The 27097-nt window shown below is 35.8% G+C and overlaps 1 protein-coding gene and 1 long non-coding RNA gene across 6 annotated transcripts in view; both read left to right on the plus strand.

Moving 5' to 3' along the window:
* Positions 1-8485: 8485 nt before the first annotated feature.
* LOC148970958 (uncharacterized) lies at positions 8486-12478 on the plus strand. Of its 3 annotated transcripts, XR_016147397.1 has the most exons (5): positions 8486-8585; positions 8684-8749; positions 9195-9257; positions 10008-10080; positions 10747-12478. It is a non-coding gene; the product is annotated as an uncharacterized LOC148970958 (long non-coding RNA). The 3 variants fall into 3 exon arrangements; XR_016147398.1 differs by lacking the exon at positions 8684-8749 and having other exon boundaries at positions 8491-8585; XR_016147396.1 differs by lacking the exons at positions 8486-8585; positions 8684-8749; positions 9195-9257 and having other exon boundaries at positions 9723-10080.
* A 961-nt stretch (positions 12479-13439) lies between these two features.
* top2b (DNA topoisomerase II beta) overlaps positions 13440-27097 on the plus strand; it is a 121853-nt gene continuing 108195 nt past the window's right edge. For 2 of the 3 annotated variants that reach the window (XM_089122775.1, XM_089122777.1), the window contains exons 1-5: positions 13440-13940; positions 14994-15188; positions 15459-15549; positions 16299-16362; positions 23350-23495. In XM_089122775.1, coding sequence (XP_088978901.1) covers positions 13899-13940; positions 14994-15188; positions 15459-15549; positions 16299-16362; positions 23350-23495 — 538 coding nt within the window. In that variant the 5' untranslated portion in view covers positions 13440-13898. The remainder of the gene's footprint in view (positions 13941-14993; positions 15189-15458; positions 15550-16298; positions 16363-23349; positions 23496-27097) is intronic. The other variant, XM_089122776.1, reaches the window with a different exon arrangement.

Consider the following 27097-nt stretch of genomic DNA (forward strand, 5'->3'; position numbering starts at 1 on the left):
TATATATATTCTGTATATTAATAATATAATATTTTTTATATATACTGTATATTAATAATATAATTAGGGCCCGAGCACTAACAGTGCGAGGACCCTATTGAAACTGTTAGGATTATTTTTTTTTTCTTTTTTCTTTTATGGGCCCGAGCACTAACAGTGCGAGGACCCTATTGAAACTGTTAGGGTTTTTTTTTTAGGGCCCGAGCACTAACAGTGCGAGGACCCTATTGAAACTGTTAGGATTATTATTATTTTTTTTTTCTGCAAAGTAAGTGCCATTTTCGGGGCCGCAACATGCTCAAAAACTCACCAAATTTGGCACGCATGTCAGGACTGGTGAAAAATTTCGTATTTTGTGGGTTTCGCGGATGGGCGGGGCAAAATGGCACGCTAGCGCCACCTAGAAAATTGGAAAAAATTAGCCCCTCGTCCACGTTCAACCTACATGCACGAAATTTGGTGGGGACGTGTATCATATCAAGACGCACAAAAAAGCCTCAAGAACCCATACCCTAAACTCGACAGGAGGTCCGCCGTTTTGAATTTGGCGGCCATTTTTGGACGATTTACAGACTCCGTACTTTAACGAACTCCTCCTAGGGATTTAGTCGGATCGACTTAAAATTTCTGCTGTGCCTTCTAAAGGCATTGACGATGTAAAGTTGTGCTATCTGCGCGTTTTCGTCGATGGGCGTGTCCGTGGCGTCGAAGATTCGCCATGAAACAGGAAGTTGTAGTAACTTGGCTGTAAATGCCCAGATCTGCACGAAATTTTACACATTTGACAAGAGTCCCGCCCTGAACAAATCTACATGCCGACATTCACCCACAGTCATAGCGCCACCTGCTGGCAACAGGAATTGGACTTTAACGAAGCAGCCCCCGCCGCTTGTTTGACCTACATGTACGAAATTTCTGTGGTACATCTACCATGACCACACGCACAAAAAAGCCTCAAGAACCCATACCCTAAACTCGACAGGAAGTCCGCCATTTTGAATTTGGCGACCGATTTGGGACGATTTACACACTCCGTACTTTAACGAACTCCTCCTAGGGATTTAGTCGGATCAACTTCAAAATTCTGCTGTACCTTCTAAAGGCATTGACGATGTAAAGTTGTGCTATCTGCGCGTTTTCGTCGATGGGCGTGTCCGTGGCGTCGATGATTCGCCATGAAACAGGAAGTTGTAGTAACTTGGCTGTAAATGCCCAGATCTGCACGAAATTTTTTTTACACATTTGACAAGAGTCCCGCCCTGAACAAATCTACATGCCGACATTCACCCACAGTCATAGCGCCACCTGCTGGCAACAGGAATTTGACTTTAACGAAGCAGCCCCCGCCGCTTGTTTGACCTACATGTACGAAATTTCTGTGGTACATCTACCATGACCACACGCACAAAAAAGCCTCAAGAACCCATACCCTAAACTCGACAGGAAGTCCGCCATTTTGAATTTGGCGACCGATTTGGGACGATTTACACACTCCGTACTTTAACGAACTCCTCCTAGGGATTTAGTCGGATCAACTTCAAAATTCTGCTGTACCTTCTAAAGGCATTGACGATGTAAAGTTGTGCTATCTGCGCGTTTTCGTCGATGGGCGTGTCCGTGGCGTCGATGATTCGCCATGACGTGCAAAAACTTAACCCCCGCTTTGACTGTCGAAGAGAAGTGTGCTGAAGAGCTTGCATCAGTGAGGGCTTTGCAAAATATATATACATACACACAGACACACACACACATATATATATAAATGAGGTTAGTGTTTTACAATATTAAGGAAAGCAAATATATTGAAATATAGCACACGAATTTTAAGTTCATTCAGCTTCAATTACCAATTTGTAGTTTACCAATTTATCTTACTTTTATTTAAAGCAAACTATACATTTAAAAGATTAGGGTTCTATGCATATTTTGTCATTGAAAAAAATACAAAATTGTTATGCAAAAATATAAGGACTTGCAGGAAAAATCTACAGTCAGCCACACACACACACACACGCACACACACACACAAACACACACACATAAACACAGACACCAGCAACCCCCCCCCCCTCCCTCCTCACAGACACTGATAGAGACAAGATACACATCCAAAACTACAATATCTGACTTTCTTTCGGTCTGAGCTTCTTACTGTTAATTAGAGAGTTGATCGGCTTGACAAGAACAATATACGTGGCATGTTTTGTAACTGTAGGTAAAACGAGCAAAGTTATAACACATTTTATGTGTCCTTTTTCAGTCATAAAATTCATTTCCTCGCCACGGCCAAACCGTTCGAGAAATCAAACATCCGTACGGAATTGAGCATCCTCAATGTCTTGACTTCATGCACACCGATTATGGTGGTGATTGGTAAACACATGCGTTGTAATTTGATGTATTTCTCCTAGGAGATTTATTCAAACAACCCATAATTCCCAACTTCCATTTGAACTGTCTTAAAACTTAGAGCATGAAAGTTGCAGAGATGGGACCAAGTCACACATGTGCAAGTCTCAAGTAAGTTTCAAGTCTTAACCGTCAAGTCTCAAGTAAGTCCCAAGTATTTTTTGGGAGGGGGGGCAAGTCAAGTCACAGGCTATGTCAAGTCAAGTCAAGTCTTGTAGTAGGTTAAGTCAAGTCACCTTATTATTTTAATTTTACATGCAGAATCTGATCTTAATAAAGTGAAAAGACAAGATAAGTATTTGCCAGTAAATTACAATAATTTGCATTGTAAATACTCATGTTTAGTAAAATACACCATGGAATCAAACAAAATTGTAACTTCATAAAATTATTTATTTTTCACTTCTGCCAACAGTGTGTTTGAAATGTTTTAAATTTTCAACATTGAGTCCATAAAACAAATAACAGCTTAACATCCTACAGACTCTCTGAACACCTCCCTCTCTCTCAAACACAGTTTACGAACAATATTAAACTTTGTTACATTTCTCCTCTCTCTCTCTCTCTCTCTCTCTCTCTCTTTCTCTCTCTCTCTCACACACACACACTTTCTCTCTCAAGAAGCAAAAACATGACTGTTAAAGGTTGTATCAGCGATGGCGGGGTAACATCATTTCTGTTGATGTTCAAACAAAACAGAGAGCTAGCTGGCTACTCCCTCCCATGCAATTGAAACTCTTCTAAACGTGCATCTATGGTCATCAGTTTGGTTTGAAATGGACAGAGGCGCATTCGGAAGGGCATTTGGGTACAATGACGCAGTCATTTACTTTTCTCTTTTCATGTTTTGAAAGACGATGTCCTGTAGCTTACTAATTTAAAGAAATAAAAATGTATACAAAAATGAGATGATGTCCTGACTTGTTTTATGAAAAAAGCCTTAAGTTTTCAAAGAGCATTAGACATTACTCACTTACTTCCAGTAATTACTCCCAGTCAAGTTTGATAAAAATACATTTTTAGTTTATTTTTATTATTTAAAATGCATTTAAGAAAATATATTAATATAAACCTGATTTATTGTTGACTGGTGTGTGTTTAAAATTTGTTTTCAGAATAAAATGGAACTGTTCAAACAAGTTGTAGAAATCCTCCCACCGGAACGTTATAGGTTGCTAAGAAAGGCAAAGTACAGTAACTACACAAACAAAGAAACAGAGAGAAAAACATCTTTAAAGTTTTTATACCAGCCAGTAAAACATGTTATGGGTAGATTATGTGGTAATGCCTCTCCGAAATGGGACATAATTTAACCCAGATATTTTTTCACAAGACAGAACACATGTCATAAAGCCCATTACAAGTCTTAACTCATTTTTGACCAAATGTGTAGTTACTGCGCTTTGCCTTTGTAGGGCAGTATTGCTAGGGGTTCCTACAGGAAAACTGAACTCCCTGAGCTTCTTCCTGTATTCGCGAATTTGACTGTGTGTATAAAATATCTTCTTATTAAACTGTATGGACACTGACAAAGTTCTCAATGCTTCGTTTTGAATGTAGGGACCCTTGTTATGCTACCGTGTTAGTGTGGGGCTATTTTGAGCCTTGTTAGTGGTAATAACAAGCAATTTTTATTTGTCATTACTCTATGCCCTATATACTAGCGTTATACTAGCGTTATAGGCTAAACTGTTTTTATAGATAAAACTATTTACATTCGGCAATCATGAAAACAAATCTCAGATAACGGTTGACTAGGTAACAATGTGTAATTTTGCGCTGGAGTTCTCCTTTAACTTACATTAGGCCATCCTTAAAAATATTTTGGTTTGCAGTAACAGCATAAATTTTTTTTTAAAGGGTCGGTATAGGTCAATATTTTTTTTTTCAAGATTCAGTGTAAAAAAAAAGGTACAATTTTGGTCATGGTGATCATGATTTTTTTTAAAATTGCATATTGTGATGTCACTGACTGGGTCTTCAAACTGTGCATCCACTGCTAGGTGTCAATGCAACCTACAACCGGTTACGTTTTAGGCCAATCACAAAATGAATAAAATATCAGTTTGTTATGCAGCAGTGCAGGCTTATATATATATATATATATATATATACACATGAGATATAATCAAAAACAAGTACAAATACGTGGTACAATACATTAGCCTATATACTTATTTAATTTCAGGAAGGTCTTAAATTAGCTACTTTTCAGTTAAGTGTGTCGGTCTGTCTGAAAAGAAATTTAATTTAGTAATCAAATGTAAAATGACACTGCATGGTTTATCATAGTTAGATTAACGCTTATTAAAGTTTAAGTTATTCATTCAAGAGCTGCGAGTGATTTTTCTCTGCCTTTTGTTGTTTGATTACTGGCTCAATCGTCACATGTTTATTAGACTGCCCCTTTAAGACCGAATGCGGATCAAATAGAATAGATGACTGACGCACCATCATTTTCTCCCAAATATTTACGTTCATTTAAGACATAAACTGTTTAAATTAATCTCAGAGCAGGTCATTTTATATTTTATGTATGTTTGATTGTTTAGCTGCGCACATGAAGCCCAAAATGAGGCTATAGCCTCCCTGCAAACATGCCCCTGTGGGGCCGACGTTGGCTTTTTGTGGGCACAGTGGGCTAGGGCCAGCCCACGCCTAGTCTCAGCCTCAGACGTCACGCCCACGGAACGTTGGCTAAACGTCTGATGCATATGGTACACTTAACTGGAAACACTTCAGGAATGTCGAAGTCGTCATCTGATTGGTTGAATTTTATCGGATTTCCGGGGGGCGTCAGTGTCGCGTTTATTTGTTCGGAAACAAAGCGCAGAAGTGTGATTGCGGAAAAAAAACTGTTGTGTTTATGAGTGACAATGAGCATTAATCAAGATCAGCTAAACGTAGTTGTATGTCCCCTCCTATCGATTATGGAAGATCAAGTGAAGTGCTTAATTGCGAAGGGGATATCAGCCGCGTTTGTGGGCAAACATGAAACAACAGACGCTGACATCGCAGCTGGCCGAGATTCAGTATTCATATATAGGGTGCACACTGGATTATAAGGTGCATAAGATACTGCAGAGTCAAACGTTTGACTGCGAGTATTCAATGTGCGGCGGCTCGCTGACAGCTAACGTTACAGCTGGCTGTTTTGAATGAGACGAGCCGGTTACAGTGAACGGGGAGCGCTTTATTTTATGAACATAACTGTGACGCACGAGCAGCGCAGGGGACAGTGTGTCTGAGTGAGCGCTCGTGAGCACGTGATTTACACACATAACCTGATTTATACGAGGTTGAACTGGCCGTGTGACAAAGCGGGCATAAGATGGACATAAGCGCGAGTTCGTGGGTGAATTTAATAACGCGGACCGTTGTTAACGAGCGCCTCCGGTGACTGCTGCTGACTGACTTGTTGCACGCCGGTCTGTTGTTGTGGGGACATTTCCACGCCCCGAAACGTGACGCTGAATGAAACGAACTGTAATTGGTTGTTTGACATGTCGGTCAAACGGCCTTATGGGCGGGCCTTGGCCAAAGAAAGCTGCTATGAATTCCAGACCTTCAGCCGTCAGTCTGAGGTCTGGCTACGCGAGACTAGCCCACGCCAAACCTAAACAGGCCCAGTGCGGGTTGCCCAGGCGAGGCCCACAGCTCTGGGCTCACTGCGGGCTATCAGTGAGCAGCCCACACTAGCGGGCTGCCCACATTAAGCCCATGATGGCCCACTGTGGGCATACAATCTAATCATAATAACTTGGTAATTTTAATTCTCTTAAAAAAATAAATAATATATATATATATATATATATATATATATATATATATATATATATATATATAAAGAGAGAATAAGAAAGAACTAATAACTTGGTAATTTTAATTCTCTTAAATTTTTTTTATTTTTTTTAAAACAATTTAAATTTAAATATATAGGCTATATATATATATATATATATATATATATATATATATAAGAGAATAAGAAAGCACTCTTTATATAAATCAAAGATGGTAATGAAATTAGGGGCCTGTTGCAGTTTCATTCCACACTTTATGTTACATATTTATATTACACGTTGCTCTTTATATTACATGTAGGCCTTTTTATAAAACGGTTAGTTCCAATCCTTGATTCTGATTGGTCAAGAGCTGTGCTTTATTCACGATAAAACACGGCAATGACCGCTTCACCCAACGGTTCTAGTTATCACTGCGCCCTTAGCAACACCCTTAGCAACCACACATATACCAATGTGCAGTGAAATGCTTCGGTGACTGGTGTAGTGAAAACGGTTGCAGCATATTTTAAACAAATCACCAAGACGGAACTCAACGCACCATCCGTGACTTCTACGGAACTGTCACGCCGGTTTCACACCGCACGCGTTAGCAGAGCGTTAATTTGGCCATGATCAATGCAATGTTGCTTTAATTCAGCGTAAGCCGCGCGGCAAAAATAGAAAGAACGCCGAAACGATCGCGGCACTGCTGCTCCTGCTCTGCTCCTGCTACGCGATGCCGGTGTGAATGCTCTAATCTAATCTAATAAACATGGGCGCCGGAAAAAATACGCGCTGCTGACGCTCTGCTAACGCGTGCGGTGTGAAACCGGCGTCAGAAGCTCCACAGGAGAAAAATATGGGATCATTAGCTATGTAGCGTTACGCGCGGGTCTGAACAGATTCCTGAATGATCCACCGAGTTTGTCCTGGTGTCTGAAGAGACACAGCGAATTCACCTCATCCAATAATGTTTTCGGTGGAGTCGTAAAGACAATAAGAAGAGAGGGTCGTGATGAAACACACACCGATTTCTACTAAAGATTTCAGCACCATAAACTGTCCGATGCGCTTAATCCCAACCTGTCACTATACCAGTCACCGGAGCATTTCACTGCCCATTGGGTTTGCTGCACGGTATTTTTTTCATTACGAGTCTTCTCGAATGTATTACATTTCAGCACTTCAGCATGACAGTTCGTATTTGTAGAAGTCTCTCCAAATTGTTCCTCAAACCACTTATCCATCGTCATGCCACCTATATAAATCGAAATTTACTTTAAACATTTTAGCCTTTTTAAATTATGTCTGTGAGTGGACATAAGTGTAAAAGTAAAGTGGAGGCCAAACTTAAAACAAAGAAAGCACTGGAGTGACATTCAACAGAAAACACCGCTGACAGCGCTGAGCCCCAACTAAAGAGGAGGTTATATCACCACAGCGGAGTCGATTGAAAATAATGCGTGCACAATAAACGGAGATGTTCAAATAAATTTAAATAAACAACAATAAATAAAGTATCTCTTGTTAGGCAGCATTTAAGCAACTAAATTAATAACTAGATTAAAGACCTAACTGTTATCTATCAAAATATGTGCCCTTGTGTTTTTTATTATTATTTTATTTGTTAGTTTGCTGAGAGATAAGCTATGCCTTTGTGTGAGGAAATTTCACAAATTTTGTGTTGTAAAAAAATAAAAAGAATGAGACAAAGTTTGAGAATGGTTTTGTTGTTTTTATTTGAGCTTTCCTGCATATTACACATTGGAACGTTGTTGTTCACAGCCAGGGACTATATTTTTCTAGCGGAAGGAATGTTTTTATTGATTAAACTACATTAAAAAGTTGCACTAATACATAGTTTTTTATTTTAATATTGTGTGGCAACCGTTTTATAAAAGCAATAAGGTACTCGAGGCAAGTGCTGTATCGTGAATAAGTAACGGCTGAAGGGGTTGCAGGCACTCCGCTTCGCGTCGTCAACGCCCTTCAGCCGTTACTTATTCACGATACAGCACAGCCTCTCGTACCTTATTGCTTACATATAATACAGATGTCTTGAAATTGCTTTACAATAAAAGTAAAAGCAAAATGGTATTAAAAAGCATAATTGTCAACTGAATGGGTCATAGAACTACAGAATGAGTTTTAAATTCATTATATAAAATTAATGATATTTTAAATTGTTAAATGTTATAATTCTAGATGTTTATTTAAATGCTGCGTGCCTTTTGACGTGTTCTATGGTTTCAATGGGCGTACGTGCGCGAGTCAAATATGATTCAAAGACAGGAGCGCGCGCGAGCAGATGGAAACCATGGAAACGAGGAAACTTCATCAACTGACAAACAGCAAACTAGCGTCTCTCACTGTTGTTTTCTCTGCTTTCAGGTAAGTTTAGTTACCAAAATCACACAAATAATACATAACCTTCCTGATATATGTCTTACGTGTAATAGATACACTTCTGTTGAATATTTATTTTATAGAAATGGTTTTGTGTCTTCGATAAAGTCCGTTAGCCTCTGACTGAACCGTTTTCAGAAGTGCTAACGGTAAGTTGTTTACGTTACAATTGAGCTCTTGTTTTACATAAGTGTGGGTTTTTAACCACATTTTTGTGTTGATAACAGTTTTTGATAGTTTTGTTTTGCTGGTAATTTGTCAATGGGTGATTGGAAGTTAGCTAAGTTAATTTATTTAGCTAACCTTTAAAGTATTCATTGTAACGTACTGTTAATGACGTCATTTACAAATATTGTAAGTGATTTCAGAAGGAACAGGAAAAAAACACAACAAAGGGGAATTATTAATCATGATAATAATTTCATATGCATTATTGCACAATATATTACCTTAAGATTTTTTATGTATATTCTTTTTCTTTTCTGCATTTCATCTCCGCTCTAGCTTGCTTCCTTGTATTAAACCCTTTGTTCTATTGTAAATTCAATGTAATATTGTTGGCTCTGTCACACATTGCATGTTATTTTCTTGAAGATCATCATGTCCTGCTGCACCCCCTGGGGTCCAAGACAATCTCCACGGCTATGAACTCGACTAGTAAGCAAAACTTCATACTGTTCAATTGTTGTGGGTCTGTAGGATTTATGATTTTGAATGAAGTCTCTCACTTTAAATTCATTAACTACAGTTTTTTCAGTGACATTGTACTTGAGAAGCTAAATAATAGGTGGCAAATATAATGTTATAATAGTCATAGTTATAATAATTCAGGATAATGGTCATGGGTATATATGAAGAGTTCAGATGCAAAAGCCTCTAAATGCCATTTGAAATTTTCTTCTTTAATGATGATTTTTTTCAAACTTGTATATTTAAGTTCAGTAATTTCACTTAAATAACAATTAATAGGTAATTATCATTGCCATTTAAGTGAAATCACTGAACTTAAATATACAAGCTTGATAAAAATGATCATTCTAGAAGAAAATTTCAAATGGCACTTAGAGGCTTTTGCATCTGAACTCTTCATATATATACTGTATATATATATATGATTTTTTATTTTATTTTTTCTCTAGGTGTGTTTTTAATTATGTTGGCCAATGAGACACCATACTGTCCAACTCAAAGCTATTTTTTATGTATGTTTGACTGATAAATACTGAAATTCTTTTTACTTTCAAATGCTGAATTCAGGGGGTTGACAACTTTAGGCACGCAAGTTATTTTTCACAGATATCTCTCCAGTTTACTCATGGCTCATACTCCTTATATCCGCAATACAATATCAGGGGGGTAAAGATATCATTAGAGTTCTTAAAGTTATGGCTGTGCTCTTGTTACCAGATGAGATATCATTTGATCCTGTGATTCTTCAGGACAAGATCTTGATGCCATCCACACCCAGTACATGACGAAGGTGAGTTTCACAATAGCTATATCATTATCACAAACCAAGAGGCCAAACACAACAGGCCTTCATCCATATGAACTCACCCATACATAGGAATAGGTTCCGAAACCCTGTATTAAACATTAAACGGGCCCTGGGGCCAAATTAAGGAAGACTGCAGTATCGATAAGCTCAGATGTTATCGGTTCTGCTGACGGTACTGAAGAAATTACACACACACTATTTATTATAGACATGTCTTGTGTCATTGTCATGTGTTTTTCAGGCTGGTTGTTTGTCATTTTGTAAGAGTAGGGAGAGGCTGTACCTCAGTGAATACTTATTTTACATTCGATAATTCAATTTCCGTACCTGATAAGTTAGATTTTCCGAAAAAACTTCATGCACTGCTTATTTCAATTGTATTTTTCTTCTATTGAATTTATCAATACTTGTAATTTGTTTATAATTTTCAATGCAGATTCACTCAATAATCTCTTGAAATTTGTTTTTATATCGCAATATATATAGCAGCAGATAAACAAAATATTTAATTTAAGGTTTTCAATATTGTGCAGCTCTAATATTGAGCATTTAACCTGATTGAACCTGGAATGATAATTTCTGATACCAGATGTATGATTATGTATGATAGATTTTGAACTGTATTTTTTTATTTTTTATTTTTTGCAGGTTTTCTGGGATCCACAGTGGAAGGCATCAAGGCGTGAGATGTTGGCTGGACAGATGTACCTGTACACCACACCGACCTCTGCTTTTACATGGATGGCGGATTACTATCATGTTCTGTAAAGGTTTCATTATAGCAAAACAGAGCACCTGTGACAGTGGAATCTGTTGGTGTAACGTAGTCAGTTAAAAGTAGTCAGGTGTAAAGAAAAAAAAAACTTTTTTTTTTTTTTAAGTTTCAAACTTTTTTCTCTTTCACAAAAAACACTGCAGTTACAGCTTTTCAAATTCATTGGAGGTGTACAAATAATTTTCTTTTTTTCAAATCACAAAAAGGGCTGTGCAAAAATTAGTTGCGATTAATCGCATCCAAAATAAAAGTCTGTGTTTACATAATATATTTGTGTGTGCTGTATATAATTATTTTGTATATATAAATACCTATGCATGCATGTATATATTTAAGAATTATTTGCACTTAAATTCTGTATATATATATATGAATACATAATCTATATTATATAAATATAAATATTTTAATATGAATAACACATTTTCTTAAATATATACATGCATGTGTGTGTATTTATATATACAAAATAGGGCTGTGTAACGATTAATCGTGATTATTCGCATCAAAAATAAAAGTTTGTGTTTACATGATATATGTCTGTATAATTATTTTGTATATATAAATACAAACATATGCATATATATTTAAGAAAAATGTGTTATTGATGTGTTATTGATATATCAAAGATTTATATTTATGTATAATATTAATTTTGTTTAAACATATATACAGTACATACATGCAAATATTTCTTAAATATATACATGCATGTGTGTGTATTTATATATACAAAATAATTATACACACTACACAAACGTATATAATTTATGTGAACACAAACTTTTATTTTGGATGCGATTAATCGCGATTAATCGTTTCGCAGCCCTAATACAAAATAACTATATACAGCACACACAAATATATTATGTAAACACAGACTTTTATTTTGAATGCAATTAATCGCAATTAACTTTTGCACAGCCCTGTAAGAAATGTATGCTGACATTTAAGGCACGGCCACACAGGGGGTTTGAGCATATGTGACTGTGAATGAAAAGTGAAGTGTGACCACATGAGAATAGCCAAACAGTATAGATGATTCACAAAATTATACACCAAGAAATGTGCATAATTGGCCAAAATGTTACTGTTTATCAACAAAAATATGACCCTATGAGTTTGGTAATTTTTAGAATAGGATTTGTGCACCTGCAATGAAGAATTTAAAAAGGTGTAACTGATGTGTTGTGTTTGTGAGAGAGAGAAAGCAAAGAAAAAGAGGTTTGCAACTCATAAAACATTTTCTCGAAGACTAAAAATTTACAAATTGCACTGTTATAGGGACTCTGTTTAGCTTCAATATTACTAGATATAATACAGTGTCAATCTTATTAACTACTATTTATTTTGTATAAAATCATAAACAGTATATAGGTAAAAAATTTGGAAACATTTTGGAAGAAGTCTATTCTGCTTATCAAGCTTGCATTTATTTGACAAACAAAAAAAACAGTAATATTGTGAAATTTTATCATAATGTAAAACAGCTGTTTTCTATGTTTCTGTTTTTTATGTGAATATATAATAGTGTAATTATATTATATATAATAACCTGAATTTAATGTTTTATGTTTTGTAATTAATAAATACATTGATTTGAAATCCCTTTGACTTCTGTACATTTGTGAAAATACAAAAATTATTTATGTGGTGACTGCATTCAGATGTATAGAATAAGTGTTTTTCCCAAAGACCTATAGTTATATTAGCCAAAAAGTATTTATAGTGAAACAGATTAATTGTGAACTAGATCTATTGTTGTAGATGCCCTGTGTGTGCAGTGCGGGCCCTATGTGGGCTTAGTGAGGGCTTCCTTGGGGCTAAGTGAGGGCTGCCCATGCAGGGCCAACGTTTTGTGGGCCCAGTGTGCGTGCCCTGTGTGGGTTTAGTGAGGGCTAAGTGAGGGCTGCCCATGCAGGCCCAACGTTTTGCCAATGAGCAAATTCTCATGGGCCCTGCGCTAGCAGCCTGCAGGGGGCCCTTAGGCTAGCCCTAAGTGGGCCCGGAAAGGGTCAGTTCAGGCTTGTTTGCAGGGGCACTTCACCGCCTTCTTCCAGGGAGAGGGCAAACTTGAGCGTGGTGAAAACCGTGATTTGTGGAGGGAAAATGTGTTATGCGGCGACGTCACATATGCGACGTCTTTCTCGTTATGTCTATTCCACAACTGCTAGCCAAAGAATCATACAATATACTGTCAAACTCGAAAGTCGAAAGAGTTGTAGTCCACATGCTCTCACACAAAGTCTAACCGTATGAAAATTCTATACCCGCTAAGTTGTAGCATTCTTTTCACGAAACATTATATAAAAAAAATCACAGACAACATATTACATTCATTGCAAAATTCAAACGGGATTAGAAAATAATTATTTTCTCTCATTCACTTGCATCGACGATTTTTCAACCTAGAGGTCCAGCGGGGTTAGCTGAAGGGGCGGGACTTACCAGCTCTATAGTGCTCCTGAAATTTAAAGTGTGTGACGTTGCACGACGACGACCATATTGCTATTGGTTGGAATGCCGGCGCCTCAGATTCTTTGGCATCTTATTGGTCGGGTGGATGGGGGCATATCGACATGCGAATGGTGTAGCCGGACGGACTCCACGGCGGTTTGTTATTGAATGGAAATCCTTTTTATGTGGCAATATTCCTACTTAGCACACGAAAAATTAAATGTATTTATTCGTATCTTTTGTTATCTTTTTTTGTTTTATTATAATTTAATTACGCAGTTTTTTTAAACATCTTTTTATGGGGCTATTTAAAAGTCTTAGTTAAAGCCTTAGGCCTTGTGCAGGCGCCGGTGGTCGATTTTAACAAAAGCCGAGGAACAGTCACGTAGAAGCAGGCATACTTAATCCATGAAACCAGCCTGCAGAAACACACTTTCATCAAAGCAGTAAATCAACAAAAGAAAGAGAAACCACGGGAACCCAGCCCGGATGGTGCCCGGCGTTTGAGGCGTTTGGAGATCACATATGGACAATTCCTGATTATTTTTCTGGGCACACACAATAGAAAATGTCTAACGGTGCAGCGGGGAGCGGAGGCTTAACCTGGGTGGTAAGTCATATATGATTACTAAGTAATTCACGTGTTATTACACACATACATCGCGTATAATACAGTCAGATTATAACCACTCTGTGTAACCTTACTCCCGCGTGTGCTTTAGCCTTTTAGCTGCAACATTTCCTCAGTTCAACATAAAGGATCCCACAGTCTCATCTGCATCTCTATATTATTAATGCAGTGCACATAATATTAATTTACATCTGTTTTAAATACCTTATATTTAATCAATTTGTGTATAAAGATAATGATTTGTGAAGCTCTTCATGGTAATGTGGAGGAAAGTTCTTTTGTGTTGATTCTCAGCTGTGAATTAACTCTTTCCTCTGATTTCAACTCTCTCATCTTTGTTAGAGTAAAACCTATATGATGTTTACACACCAACAGAAGGTTGCTCTATTATAACCAAAAGTCCAAGATTATGTGCTGGTCTTAAACCGGAACATGGTGGAAGGGTTTATTTGGGTTTGCTCACTCAAAGCCACAACAATAGATTAAGAACTAGAATTATAGAATAGAATTATAAGAACTGATCCCAGGCAAGTACTAATATGAACTAGGTTACTATGAATTCAATGCCCTTGCTATCATAATTAATTTTAGCCAAAATGCCATTTGAGACCATTACATTGTAAAGGACACTGGGAATTTGACATGATGTTTATTCAGAGTAATCTTGCAAATAACAGCTCAGATAGTATTGAAAAGCACTGACATTATGCTGTTTTCAAAATATTTTTTCCAATCAAAGACATGTTAAAAGATTAAAGGGTGGGTCCGGTTCAACAAACTACAGACAAGACAGAAAGACAGTTAATATACACCAGCATGAATTTACAGAGATATTCTATTGCACAAGTATATTTGCAAAATAATTGTTAATCCAGGCAATCTAGATGATTCACCAAATATTTCAGCTACCTTTTGTTTCTGTAAAATAATTCCAACCTCAAAAGCAACTAAAAGGTTCGCAAACTTTTTGAGAGAACCACTTGATAGCCGCGGACAAGTTTAACAAAGTTGCATGGATGTATCTAACAACAGACCCTCTTTGACAAGAACAATGGTGCGAAGAAAGAGGAAGTGAACGGCCGGGGAGATGCAGTGAAGAGTGAGGCGGGCAAGAAAGAGAGCTCTAAGAAGATGTCAGTGGAGAGGATCTACCAGAAGAAGACTCAACTCGAGCATATCCTCCTCCGTCCAGACACCTATATCGGCTCCGTGGAACCTGTCACTCAGGTAACAGAAAACTTTTATCAAGATCAAGATTACAGATTAAGTCTAAATTTTAGACTGACGTTCAGAAAAATGTGAATCCGACTTTATAATGAAACTCATTTTAAGACATAAACAAGTCATTGAAATTTAGCATGTTTTGCTTATTGTAGTAGAATTACTGTTGGAAGTAAATGTTTAACTGACTGATTGACTTCTTCAAAGCTTGTTTCAGTGTCATCAAATGCATTTTAATTAATTTATATAATACTCAAGTGATTGTGTGTTCTACAGCAAATGTGGGTTTTTGATGAAGAAATTGGAATGAATTTGAGGGAGATCACGTTCGTCCCTGGATTATATAAAATCTTTGATGAGATCCTTGGTAAGATTTCTGTTCTTTCCTTTCAGTGAAAAGAAAAATCAGGATTGCTTAGTGATCATTTGTTTCCACTTCATTGTTCAGTAGTTTTCATTAAACTTAGATATAGCATTTCACCAGTGCTCAGAAGTTATCTGTTTTTCATGTTATTCAACCATTATGTTGTGCCATTAAATTTTGCAATCCTTTCTTGTCTCTCAACTTGCAGGTTTGAAAGCATTAAGACAGAGAGGGTTTTGTCTCATAAATATCTGTAGCAAAAATTACATATGAATTTTTAAGTTTTGTTCATTTCTCATTTCAGTGAATCGATTCAAAACTGATTCAACCATTGTTTTGCATCATCAAAAGCACTCAAAACTGTTCACATAAGTCTCAGCATGGCATTTTTCATAAATTTAAATTTTTTAGTAATATTATATTAAGTAAAATACATATTGATGTACTAAATAAGTACTATAATTTTTGCTGTAGTCAGTTGACAATATTGAGAATTTTGAATGTTTTTGCCGTTTGTGTCGACATTTTGCAGTACAAAATGTTTTTCAAAAAATTCTTTAATTTTCTTAATAATACTATCACTAGTAGTAATAATATATATATACTGTATATATATATATATATATATATATATATATATATATATTATCACTATTGGGATTGTTTTATAGGCAATCTGTTATTTTCCAACATCTGTATGGTAAATGTCTGTGATCTTTCATGCTGTAACCAGTGATTTTCTTTACCATCAGTCAATGCAGCTGATAACAAACAAAGAGACAAGAACATGACCACCATCAAAATCACCATCGACCCGTGAGTGCAGCTTTAACAGTCTCATCATTTGCTCTGATTAAAGGAGAACTCCAGTGCAAAATGAACCTTTGGTCTAATAAAACATTGGTACCTAGTCAACCGTTCTCTGAGATTTGTTTTCATGATAATCAAATGTAAAGAGTTTTATCTCTAAAAACTGTTTAGCGTATATCGCTAGTAATGGGTTTTTTTAATAAGTTAAAAGAAATCGCTAGTTAATACCACTAACAAGGCTCAAAATAGCCCCACACTAACGTAGTAACATAATGAGGGTCCCTACATTCAAAACGAAACATTGAGAACTGTGTAAGTGTACAGACCGTTTAATAAGAAGATATTTTATAAAGACAGTCCACTTCGTGTATAGCAGGAGCCATCTTGGAAAACAGTCTCAACAAGTCGAACCAAGAAGCCGTTCATACAGTTCAGAAGTTCGCTGAACTTCATACAATTCAGCTCACTTAGCACATAGTTCGTGGTTTGACTAGTCGAGACTGTTTTCCAAAGATGGCTCCACGAAGTGGACTGTCTTCATGAAATATCTTCTTATTAAACGGTCTGTACACTTACAAAGATCTCAATGCTTCGTTTTGCATGTATTTTTTTCTCAATGTATCGTTTTGCCCTCATTACTGTGTTAGTGTGGGGCTATTTTGAGCCTTGTTAGTGGTATAAACTAGCAATTTCTTTTTACTCATTAAATGCCCCCATTACTAGCGTTATACGCTAAACAGTTTTTAGAGATAAAAATCTTTACATTCGATTATCATGAAAACAAATCTCAGAGAACGGTCGACTAGGTACCAAAGTGTTATTAGACCAAAGGTTCATTTTGCGCCGGAGTTCTCCTTTAAAGACACTGACTCTAAATGCTTGTGTATCTAGTAAAAGTTGGTGCTTGTAGACAGTTGAAAATGTCCATGTGATTGGTTCTTGGGAGAGCATGCAGTGGGTGTTAGAATCTAATAAAGTCCCATGTCTGCTAGGGTTGGGTATCATTTGAATTTGAACGATTCTGATTCCGATTCCTTGTTTCGATTCCGGTTCCTAACGATTCTCGATTCCGATTCTTTTAAGAGGCAGGGTCAAAAAAGTTTAGCTAACCTTGCTAACCAACGGCCTTTCTGAAGGAAATACTCCTTCTGTAAAAATACTCCTTTTGTCACAAATTTTGCATTTTGCCGAGATTTCGTTATTTTTAGAAAAGTGAAGCCACACTTTGGATCGCCGACGTAAGGTACCCATGTTCGACTCGCGTGGTTATGCCAACACTTCTGGTAGACGCTTCTTCGTTGGTGTTGTTCAGCGGTTTCTTCTTCCGCTCGGCGGACTGTGAATATCGAAACTTTTTTTTTTTTTGTTGTTGTTTTTTTGGGAATATCAAAACTAGGAATCGAAATTTTAACTTTTGAACGATTCCGGGAAAAACGAAAAGTTAGTCCCGGTTCCAATCGATACTCGATTCTCGATACCCAACTCTAATGTCTGCTCATTTCACAATTACTTCACTTCCATCACACTCACACACATCCCTGCACATGTGGTTTATGGCGACTCTCCATATAGAAATAATATTTTTTTATACTGAGCTTTATCATATTTTCAATCCCTAACCCCTAAACATAACCCATACAGAAACTCTGTGGTGTTTTTGGAATACACCACACCATGTAGCAGAGGTATGAATCCAATTTGAATTCAGATGGTAACGATTTGATTATTAAATGATTCTCGACGATCTCCAAATCTTTAATTGAAAAACACACAGTTAAAACTCTTTCTCTTTCAGCTTATTTATTTACCAGCTGTTATCAAACTTAATCACATGTCAAATGACATGACAACTAAGGGTGCTCCGATTGATTGGTCACAATCGGCCGATAATTGCTTTGGGATGTGTGATCGGCTCTGATCAACCCGTAAAATCACCGGAAAGAATAGAGTCCGAAGAATAGAGAAACGAGCACTCAGCTTGAGTTCAAAAACAAACAAACACATTTTAGCGCTAGATTTTGATTTAATTTTGAATTCCCTGCTAGTTAACTGGAGATGTTTTATTTATTTGTATTAGGTATGTCTCTGCCTCAATGTCTCTACTCTCTGTTTCTCTATCTCTCTCTTCCTCTCTAAATGCCCACAAAATCTAACTGAGCATCCCAGAAAAAAGCAAAGTTATAGATATATACAGACATGGAAGTTGTTAGTTATTTGTATTTTTTGTTGCTGTGCACTTTACTACCTGTGGTCCTTTAAGCATATTAGAAAAACTGATGGCTGTCTGACTCAAAACATTATTTTGGCTATAGCCTTTTTGTTGTTGCAGTTTTTAGTTTAACGTGGTCTAAAGCTAAATTTAAAGACTCAGATGTTCTGTCTTTTATTTATTTTATTTTATATTCAACAGGAAAGTTGTATGTCAAGTCCTAAGCTGCTCCCAATAACCAAGCACAAGCTGCTAAGTTAATATGCTGGACATGTTGCTTGCAAATAAATACACAGGTGTAAATTCATGATGCATTGTCTTCTCCTTTAAAAGTAATACTTTATTTAACAACAATGTTCATTTAGTTTAATAATAATGCCCCATGATAAATAGAAGGCTTCTAATAGACCCTGTAATCGGTGATCAGTATCGGTATCGGGTGATACAGCTTCCAGTAATCGGTGATCGGCCCCAAAAATCCTGATCGGAGCACCCTAATGACAACCTCTCTCCTATCATCGTAAAAATTATTATATTTAAAGCTTTACTGTTTTGTATGTGTGGTTTACAGGGACACACAAAGTGATTATGTTGTAATACCAGTGTAAAAGTACAAAATTTTGTCTTCATAAACCATGTAAACAAGCGCACACACACACGCACACACACACACTGCATCTGTCCGTGTTTGCCTTCTCTTAAAGGAGTAGTCCACTTTTAAAAAAACTTTTGCTGATAATTTACTCACCCCCATGTCATCCAAGATGTCCACATCTTTCTTTCTTCAGTCGAAAAGAAATTAAGGTTTTTGATGAAAACAAGGGTCTTATCTAGGACCCTTCGAGTCATGACTCGAAAAAAGATTTGTTCATTTTGGATGAACGAGTTTGAACATGAGTCACGAACGCTCATCATAGAACAGTGCAAGGGAGCATTTGTGCTTATAAAACTTAAACTTTTTATTTATTTTTTAAATGACCGATCGTTTCGCTAGATAAGACCCTTATTCATCGTCTGGTGTAGTTTAAAGCCCTTTGAAGCTGCACTGAAACTCTCATTTGGAACTTGAACCGTTTGGTTCCCACTGAAGTCCATTATATGGAGAAAATTCTGGAATGTTTTCATCAAAAACCTTTAATAGATTTGAAAATGTAGTCTCTTTCTTTCATTTTTCATTTTTCATTTATTTCGGTTTGGTCATTTACAGATCATTCAATCAAATCATTCGAAACATAAACATTATAGATGACCAGGTGCAGGCAGAAGCTAAAGCTTATTGTGCCTGCCCTTAAAGGTATAGCGGAGGATCTTTCCGAATTTTAGAGAAGACCCGCCCTCTCCAATTTAAAAAAAAAAAAAAAAAATGCACATGCACAAACACAACACTCCCGAGAGGGAACGCCTACTATTACGCCTTGCACAATTATGTTGCAAATTGTAAACTAACTCAAAAATATTCATAAAAAAGACAACATGTCAAATGCCCTTCCGTGTTTTATTTACTTATTATACTGATCGATTGAGGACTCAAGACATGATATGTCCAACCCTGTATCACACAAAATACGATCTGAGGAAACTATTTAGCAAATCGCAATTACGTTACATAGCAACATATAAGCAGTGCTATTACGTTGGTCCTTAACCTAATATGTCTCATTGTTAATACGTAGGTATTAATAAGTTATTTTTATACATAGTTGCGTATGGAGAAGTAGCTTGTTGCATTTGTGTAATAATAAACACACAAGGTTTTAGAATATGAACACATGAACACGCAAGGTTTTAGAATATTTCAGCGTGATACCATTTTGGTCAAAAGGCTACTTTAGACAAATTGAGATGTTTACCGTGTCTATGCAGTGCATGGCTTGTGCCAGGGCTAGCATTGCTAAGTAGCTTGCATTAACTTTTACTAGTGATTTTAAATGGATTTCTCCAAATAGCATGACAAACTTTACCTGTCTAGTAGAATCTTCGCGACTGCGGCATCAGTGAGAAGCCCAACCTGTGCTTTTAGCGCACGCCAGCGTGTGATATTCACCCAAAATCACTCTGGTCTTGTTTCTATATTCTGCGGCCTTTCTCTTCTTATCATACACTTCGTATACATTTTTTTTTCTCTTTCGACCCTCAGCCATTTTCAAAGGAATGGCTGAAACCGCAACTCCGACATAATACACCTGAAAGTGAAAACTACATAGGGACGAGCACGTACGACGGCCTTACGTAAACATATCACCAGAATGATTGACACTTAGATCGACCAATAGTATAGACCAGTGTTTCCCAAACTTTTTTTCTGGGGACCCACATTTTAAAGTCGATAAATCCTTGTGACCCAAAAAACATTAGGCCCATATAGTTCATATATCACGAAGATAATTTATGCATTAACAAAATATGTATGACCATTTTTTAAGGTCATTTTTTAAGCTTCCAGTTAACTATTTAAAAGAGATACAGATATTTGACAAAGCACTTTTTTATTAACCTGTTGTTGACAATATGCAGAGGTGAAATGAGAAAGGAAGAGTTGACAGGGCATCTCATTGTTTTCATATTCTCATAGTTACAGTGTACATAATTTACTATAATAATTATTATAGGCTTAAATTAAAATATTCTGACCGTGAGACTTTGTAACCATGCATGGCTCACTACCACTGCATAAAAAATGCCTAAACAGGCAAAAAAAAAAAAAAAAAAAAAAAAACTATACACACGATTAAATACATATTCCTCTACCCCCCTAATAAATCTAAGGAAATATAAATTACTATAACATAGCATTCAATATAAATATTCCACATTTATGCCCAAACCATGGTAAATTATTACATTCAGGCTATTACATGGTAAATGTTTGTAAGGGTGGTGATTAGGGCATTTAGTCTTCTAACTTTATTCATGTTTCTTCTATTTTTCTCATCAGTAGTGTTGGGAATGTTAAGACTGTTTCATCCGATTTAAAACTAGTTAAAATCATTGAGTGATTTGTGGTTTGTAAGAGAGAGGAGTACGTGTCCGATGGAAACGCTTCTTAAAGGATGTCGCGCAACGCTGTTTAATAATAGTGACCGGGAGTAAACGCGACTCCTTTAAGCTTTGCGTTCCGTTATCCCCTGGGCCGTGCTGCCTAGTTCAAAGTAAACTAGTGAAACGACTGAAACCAGCGCTATTTTGTTCTTTATATGTTGTTACTTACCGAGAAACCGCTTCAGGTGAACAAATCCGAATCGTTTCAGACCGTTATGCACGCGCGTTTGGCCAATGGCCAATTCATGGAAAGGAAATAATCAAACCAACGAATGATTAATATCGCTGGTTCAGGCTACAGAAATACGGGACACACATAAAAACTGCTGAAATATTCGGACTGTAAACTTTTCTCTCAGGTCAGTCGGAGTGCTCATGGTACACACACAGTGCGTATAGTCATCCAGCTGCACGCGCCACTGCGGCCACGCGCATATACCAAATTTAGCCGTACCACCAGAAAATAGGAGGAGAGGGAGGTTGGGGTGCCCTCGGCCGTATGGAGATGATTGAAGGGCCGCACTTGGCCCGCGGGCCGCCAATTGAATAGCCCTGATCTAGAGAGTAGCCTACAACACACTGAAAAATAGTGCTCGACTTGGCGACCCAGACAAAATCTCCCGCGACCCACGTGTGGGTCGGGACCCCGCCTTTGGGAATGACTGGTATAGACTACCCACCCGGAAAAAGAAAATCCTCCGCTATACCTTTAACTTTAGAATCATTAATGCAACTCATTAATGACAACATCTGTTCATGAAATTAACATTAACACATTAGTGGACCATTGTCCACACCAGAAGCAAGCCTATTTAATTAATTTTCCTTCTATTGAATATTTTTCCAATGTTATTCTCTTGTAAACATTTTTAAACTGAAAAATAGACGTGGCTTTTTTTAACTCATTACAGCAGCTATTCCACAATTAAACTCCTTTAATTGATAAACAGTGTTCTCTTAATGTAGAATGTACTTGTGGTTGGTTAAATATACATAATCCTCTAAGATTATATTTACTTTATCTCTTGGTAAATAATAATTGCAAACATTTTTGAGTTTTATTATATTTGACTTCAACTAAGTCATAAAACTTTAAAATTTTTGATTGGTGAAACAGTAAATTAGTTGTAAGGTGCATAGTTAATTAATCATAGTTAATAGGAAAATTGGATTGGTTCTAGTTTTGTATGTATTTCCCCATATTTCAATACCATACGTCAAGTATGGTGTGACAAGTGAACTATAAAGTAAATGTAATGCATTTTTGTTCAAAATATATTGCAACTTATACAAAATTGCAATCAGTTTTGATACTTTCTTCTGAACATTAACAATATGCGGTTTCCATGTAATTTTACAATCAATAATTACTCCAAGAAATTTTATATGATTTACTCTTTCTAATGCATTTTCATTAATAGTAATCCTGATCTCATTATTTATCTCTTTATTACTAAATACCATAAATTTTGTTTTATTTAAATTTAGTGACAATTTATTTAAATCAAACCAATCTTTGGACAAATATTTTTATAATGCTAAACTGTCCTAGGCAGATGTTTTGTATATTATACTTTTCTTAAACACAGATAGACATACAGTTCTTCTTTTGAGAGAATTTTAAATATATTAGATTTTTTAATAATATTGTAGCAACAGTCGGATCTTGTTGGAAAACACAATTTGTAAATTCTGAAAATTCTGTTTCTTTGCATTGTAATGTCTTGTACTCCTGGCTCTAAAAGAGAGTCCAACACCATTGCCGTGTGGAATAATGGGCAGGGAATTCCTGTTGTTGAACACAAAGATGAGAAGATGTACGTACCTGCACTGATCTTTGGACACCTCCTCACCTCTAGCAACTATGATGACAATGAGAAAAAAGTCACAGGTAATGCAAGCACACCCTATACTGCAATGGGGCATCTTCAAAAACTCCTCTACTGTGGAGTTTGTTTTTGTTGGTAGTGTTTTGCTCGCATTCTGATGGTTATTGAACTTGTCTGTGTCACAGAATGGTTAAGCAGCCTTATAGGTTGACCAGTGTTGCACAATTAATCATATTTAACACAATCAATTGTAAACTAGAAAAAAAAAGTTTGATGACACAAACTTTAGGTTGGCTTGAGAAAGCCGGACAAGAGAGTTTGAAGAAGTTTAAAGTAGTTTGAAGTTTTAAAGATGGATTAGACAGAAAGAAAGAAAATGATTTTGAGATTTGTTTCAATGAAAGAAAGATTAGTTAGAGAGAAAGATAGAGAGATTAGTTAGAAAGAAAGATTGATTAGTTAGAAAGAAAGATAGATTTGTTAGAATGAAAGGATGATAAATCAGTTAGAAAGAAAGAAAAATATTGGTTAGAAAGATTTATTAGATAGATAGATTAGAAAGAAAGAAAGATGGATTAGTTAGAAAGAAAGAAAGATAGATTAGGTAGAAAGAAAGAAAGAAAGAAAGATTTGTTAGAAAGAAAGATTTGTTAGAAAGAGAGATGGATAGATTAGTTAGGTAGAAAGAAAGATATAAAGAAAGAAAGATGGATAAATTAGTTAGAAAGAAAGATGGATGAATTAGTTAGGTAGAAAGAAAGAACGATAGATTAGTTAGAAAGAAAGATGGATAGATTTGTTAGAAAGAAAGAAAGAAAGATTAGGTAGAAAGATTAGGTAGAAAGAAAGAAAGAAAGAAAGAAAGATTTGTTAGAAAGAAAGATGGATAGATTAGTTAGAAAGAAAGATGGATAGATTCGTTATAAAGAAAGATGGATAGATTAGTTACGTAGAAAGAAAGAACGATAGATTAGTTATAAAGAAAGATGGATAAATTAGTTAAAAAGAAAGATGGATAGATTTGTTAGAAAGAAAGATGGATAGATTAGTTAGGTAGAAATAAGGACCATAGATTAGTTAGAAAGAAAGATGGATAGATTTGTTAGAAAGAAAGATGGATAGATTTGTTAGAAAGAAAGATGGATAGATTAGTTAAAAAGAAAGATGGATAGATTAGTTAGGTAGAAAGAACGATAGATTAGTTAGAAAGAAAGATGGATAGATTTGTTAGAAAGAAAGATGGATAGATTTGATAGAAAGATGGATAGATTAGTTAGAAAGAAAGAAAGATTAGGTAGATAGATAGATAGATGGATAGATAGATTAGGTAGAAAGAAAGAAAGATGGATAGATTTGTTAGAAAGAAAGATGGATAAATTAGTTAGAAAGAAAGATGGATAGATTAGTTAGAAAGAAAGATGGATAGATTAGTTACGTAGAAAGAAAGAAAGATAGATTAGTTAGAAAGAGAGATGGATAGATTAGTTAGAAAGAAAGATGGATAGATTTGTTAGAAAGCAAGATGGATAGATTTGCTAGAAAGAAAGATGGATAGATTAGTTAAAAGAAAGATGGATAGATTAGTTAGGTAGAAAGAAAGAACGATAGATTCGTTAGAAAGAAAGATGGATAGATTAGTTAGAAAGAAAGATGGATAGATTAGTTATGTAGAAAGAAAGAACGATAGATTATTTAGAAAGAAAGATGGATAGATTTGCTAGAAAGAAAGATGGATAGATTAGTTAAAAGAAAGATGGATAGATTAGTTAGGTAGAAAGAAAGAACGATAGATTTGTTAAAAAGAAAGATGGATAGATTAGTTAGAAAGAAAGATGGATAGATTAGTTGCGTAGAAAGAAAGAACGATAGATTATTTAGAAAGAAAGATGGATAGATTAGTTAAAAAGAAAGATGGATAGATTATATAGAAAGAAAGATGGATAGATTAGTTACGTAGGAAGAAAGATGGATAGATTTGTTAGAAAGAAAGATGGATAGATTAGTTAGGTAGAAAGAAAGAACGATAGATTAGTTAGAAAGAAAGATGGATAGATTAGTTACGTAGGAAGAAAGATGGATAGATTTGTTAGAAAGAAAGATGGATAGATTAGTTAGGTAGAAAGAAAGAACGATAGATTAGTTAGAAAGAAAGATGGATAGATTAGTTGCGTAGAAAGAAAGAACGATAGATTATTTAGAAAGAAAGATGGATAGATTAGTTAAAAAGAAAGATGGATAGATTATATAGAAAGAAAGATGGATAGATTAGTTACGTAGGAAGAAAGAACGATAGATTAGTTAGAAAGAAAGATGGATAGATTAGTTAGGTAGAAAGAAAGAACGATAGATTAGTTGAAAGAAAGATGGATAGATTTGTTAGAAAGAAAGATGGATAGATTTGATATAAAGAAAGATGGATAGATTAGTTAGAAAGAAAGAAAGAAAGAAAGATAGATAGATTAGGTAGAAAGAAAGAAAGATAGAAAGAAAGAAAGATTAAGTAGAAAGAAAGATTAAGTAGAAATAAAGAAAGAAAGAAAGATAGATTAGGTAGAAGGAAAGAAAGAAAGATGGATAGATTATTTAGGTAGAAAGAAAGAACGATAGATTTGTTAGGAAGAAAGATGGATAGATTTAATATAAAGAAAGATAGATAGATAGATAGATAGATAGATAGATAGATAGATAGATAGATAGATAGATAGATAGATCATTAGTACATATAGAATGGTAGTTTAATTGAGTCTAGGACTTCAGGGAAATCATTTAGATTTGAGTTTTTGTTGTACGCTATTGGGCCACCGTATTCTTGGCTCAATTTGACCATGCTGCAATGAAAGTCAATAGGATTTTTATGATTTTTAATATTAATTTTTAAGAAATCTGAAAGTCGAATCAGTCTAAAAAGATATAGCACACTAAGTCAGAACAGTCTGAAGGTCTTTCTCAAGCCAACTTAATTATAAATTTGATTAAAATAGTGAAGTATTGGTGTGCACGCAAACACAAATATAAGAACAAAATGAGTGAGTAGATAGACAAAATAGATTGGTGTTTATGACTTAAACTAGCTTAAATTAAGCCTGGTTAATTGACCCTTCGCTAAGCCACGCCTGAAAACCGCCACTGGCCAATCATGTCTTAGCAACCGTAACTATGCGCAGGAGTTCTGGCAAGCTTTCGAACGAGGGAACATGCTGAAGCATTGTGCGTATGGATTGTGCAAATCTGATACCGGTATACTAAAAGTTTGGACGGGGGAGAGGAATTGTTTTCCTTCCAGAAAATCTAAAAGCCAAGGGGAGAAATGATTGGCGTGATCTAGCATCTATGTGCGAGACCCATTCTGGTAAATGTCGACATGCTTAACAAAAACACCTATTGCTTGGAAATATTGACGGTTCTTTGGTCATAATGATAACGTAAAATAAGACGATTAAAGAGACAAGACAAAGGCTCACTGACATACTTTAAAATATATTTCAGCATTTTGTTAATCGACGTCCTACTATCGTTACCCCTTAACTTAACCCAATCCGATCGCGGCTCTCCCGGTATTAGTGTTATTCCACAAGATTTATTGATAAGCTGTTTGATTTATAATTATTAAGATTATTTTCACATACCCTGCTGTGTATGAACATAGCTGTTCCTCAATTTGTGT

This window comes from Pimephales promelas, chromosome 18 (genome assembly GCF_988280905.1).
Source record: "Pimephales promelas chromosome 18, fPimPro1.hap1.1, whole genome shotgun sequence".
Taxonomy (NCBI): Eukaryota; Metazoa; Chordata; class Actinopteri; order Cypriniformes; family Leuciscidae; genus Pimephales; species Pimephales promelas.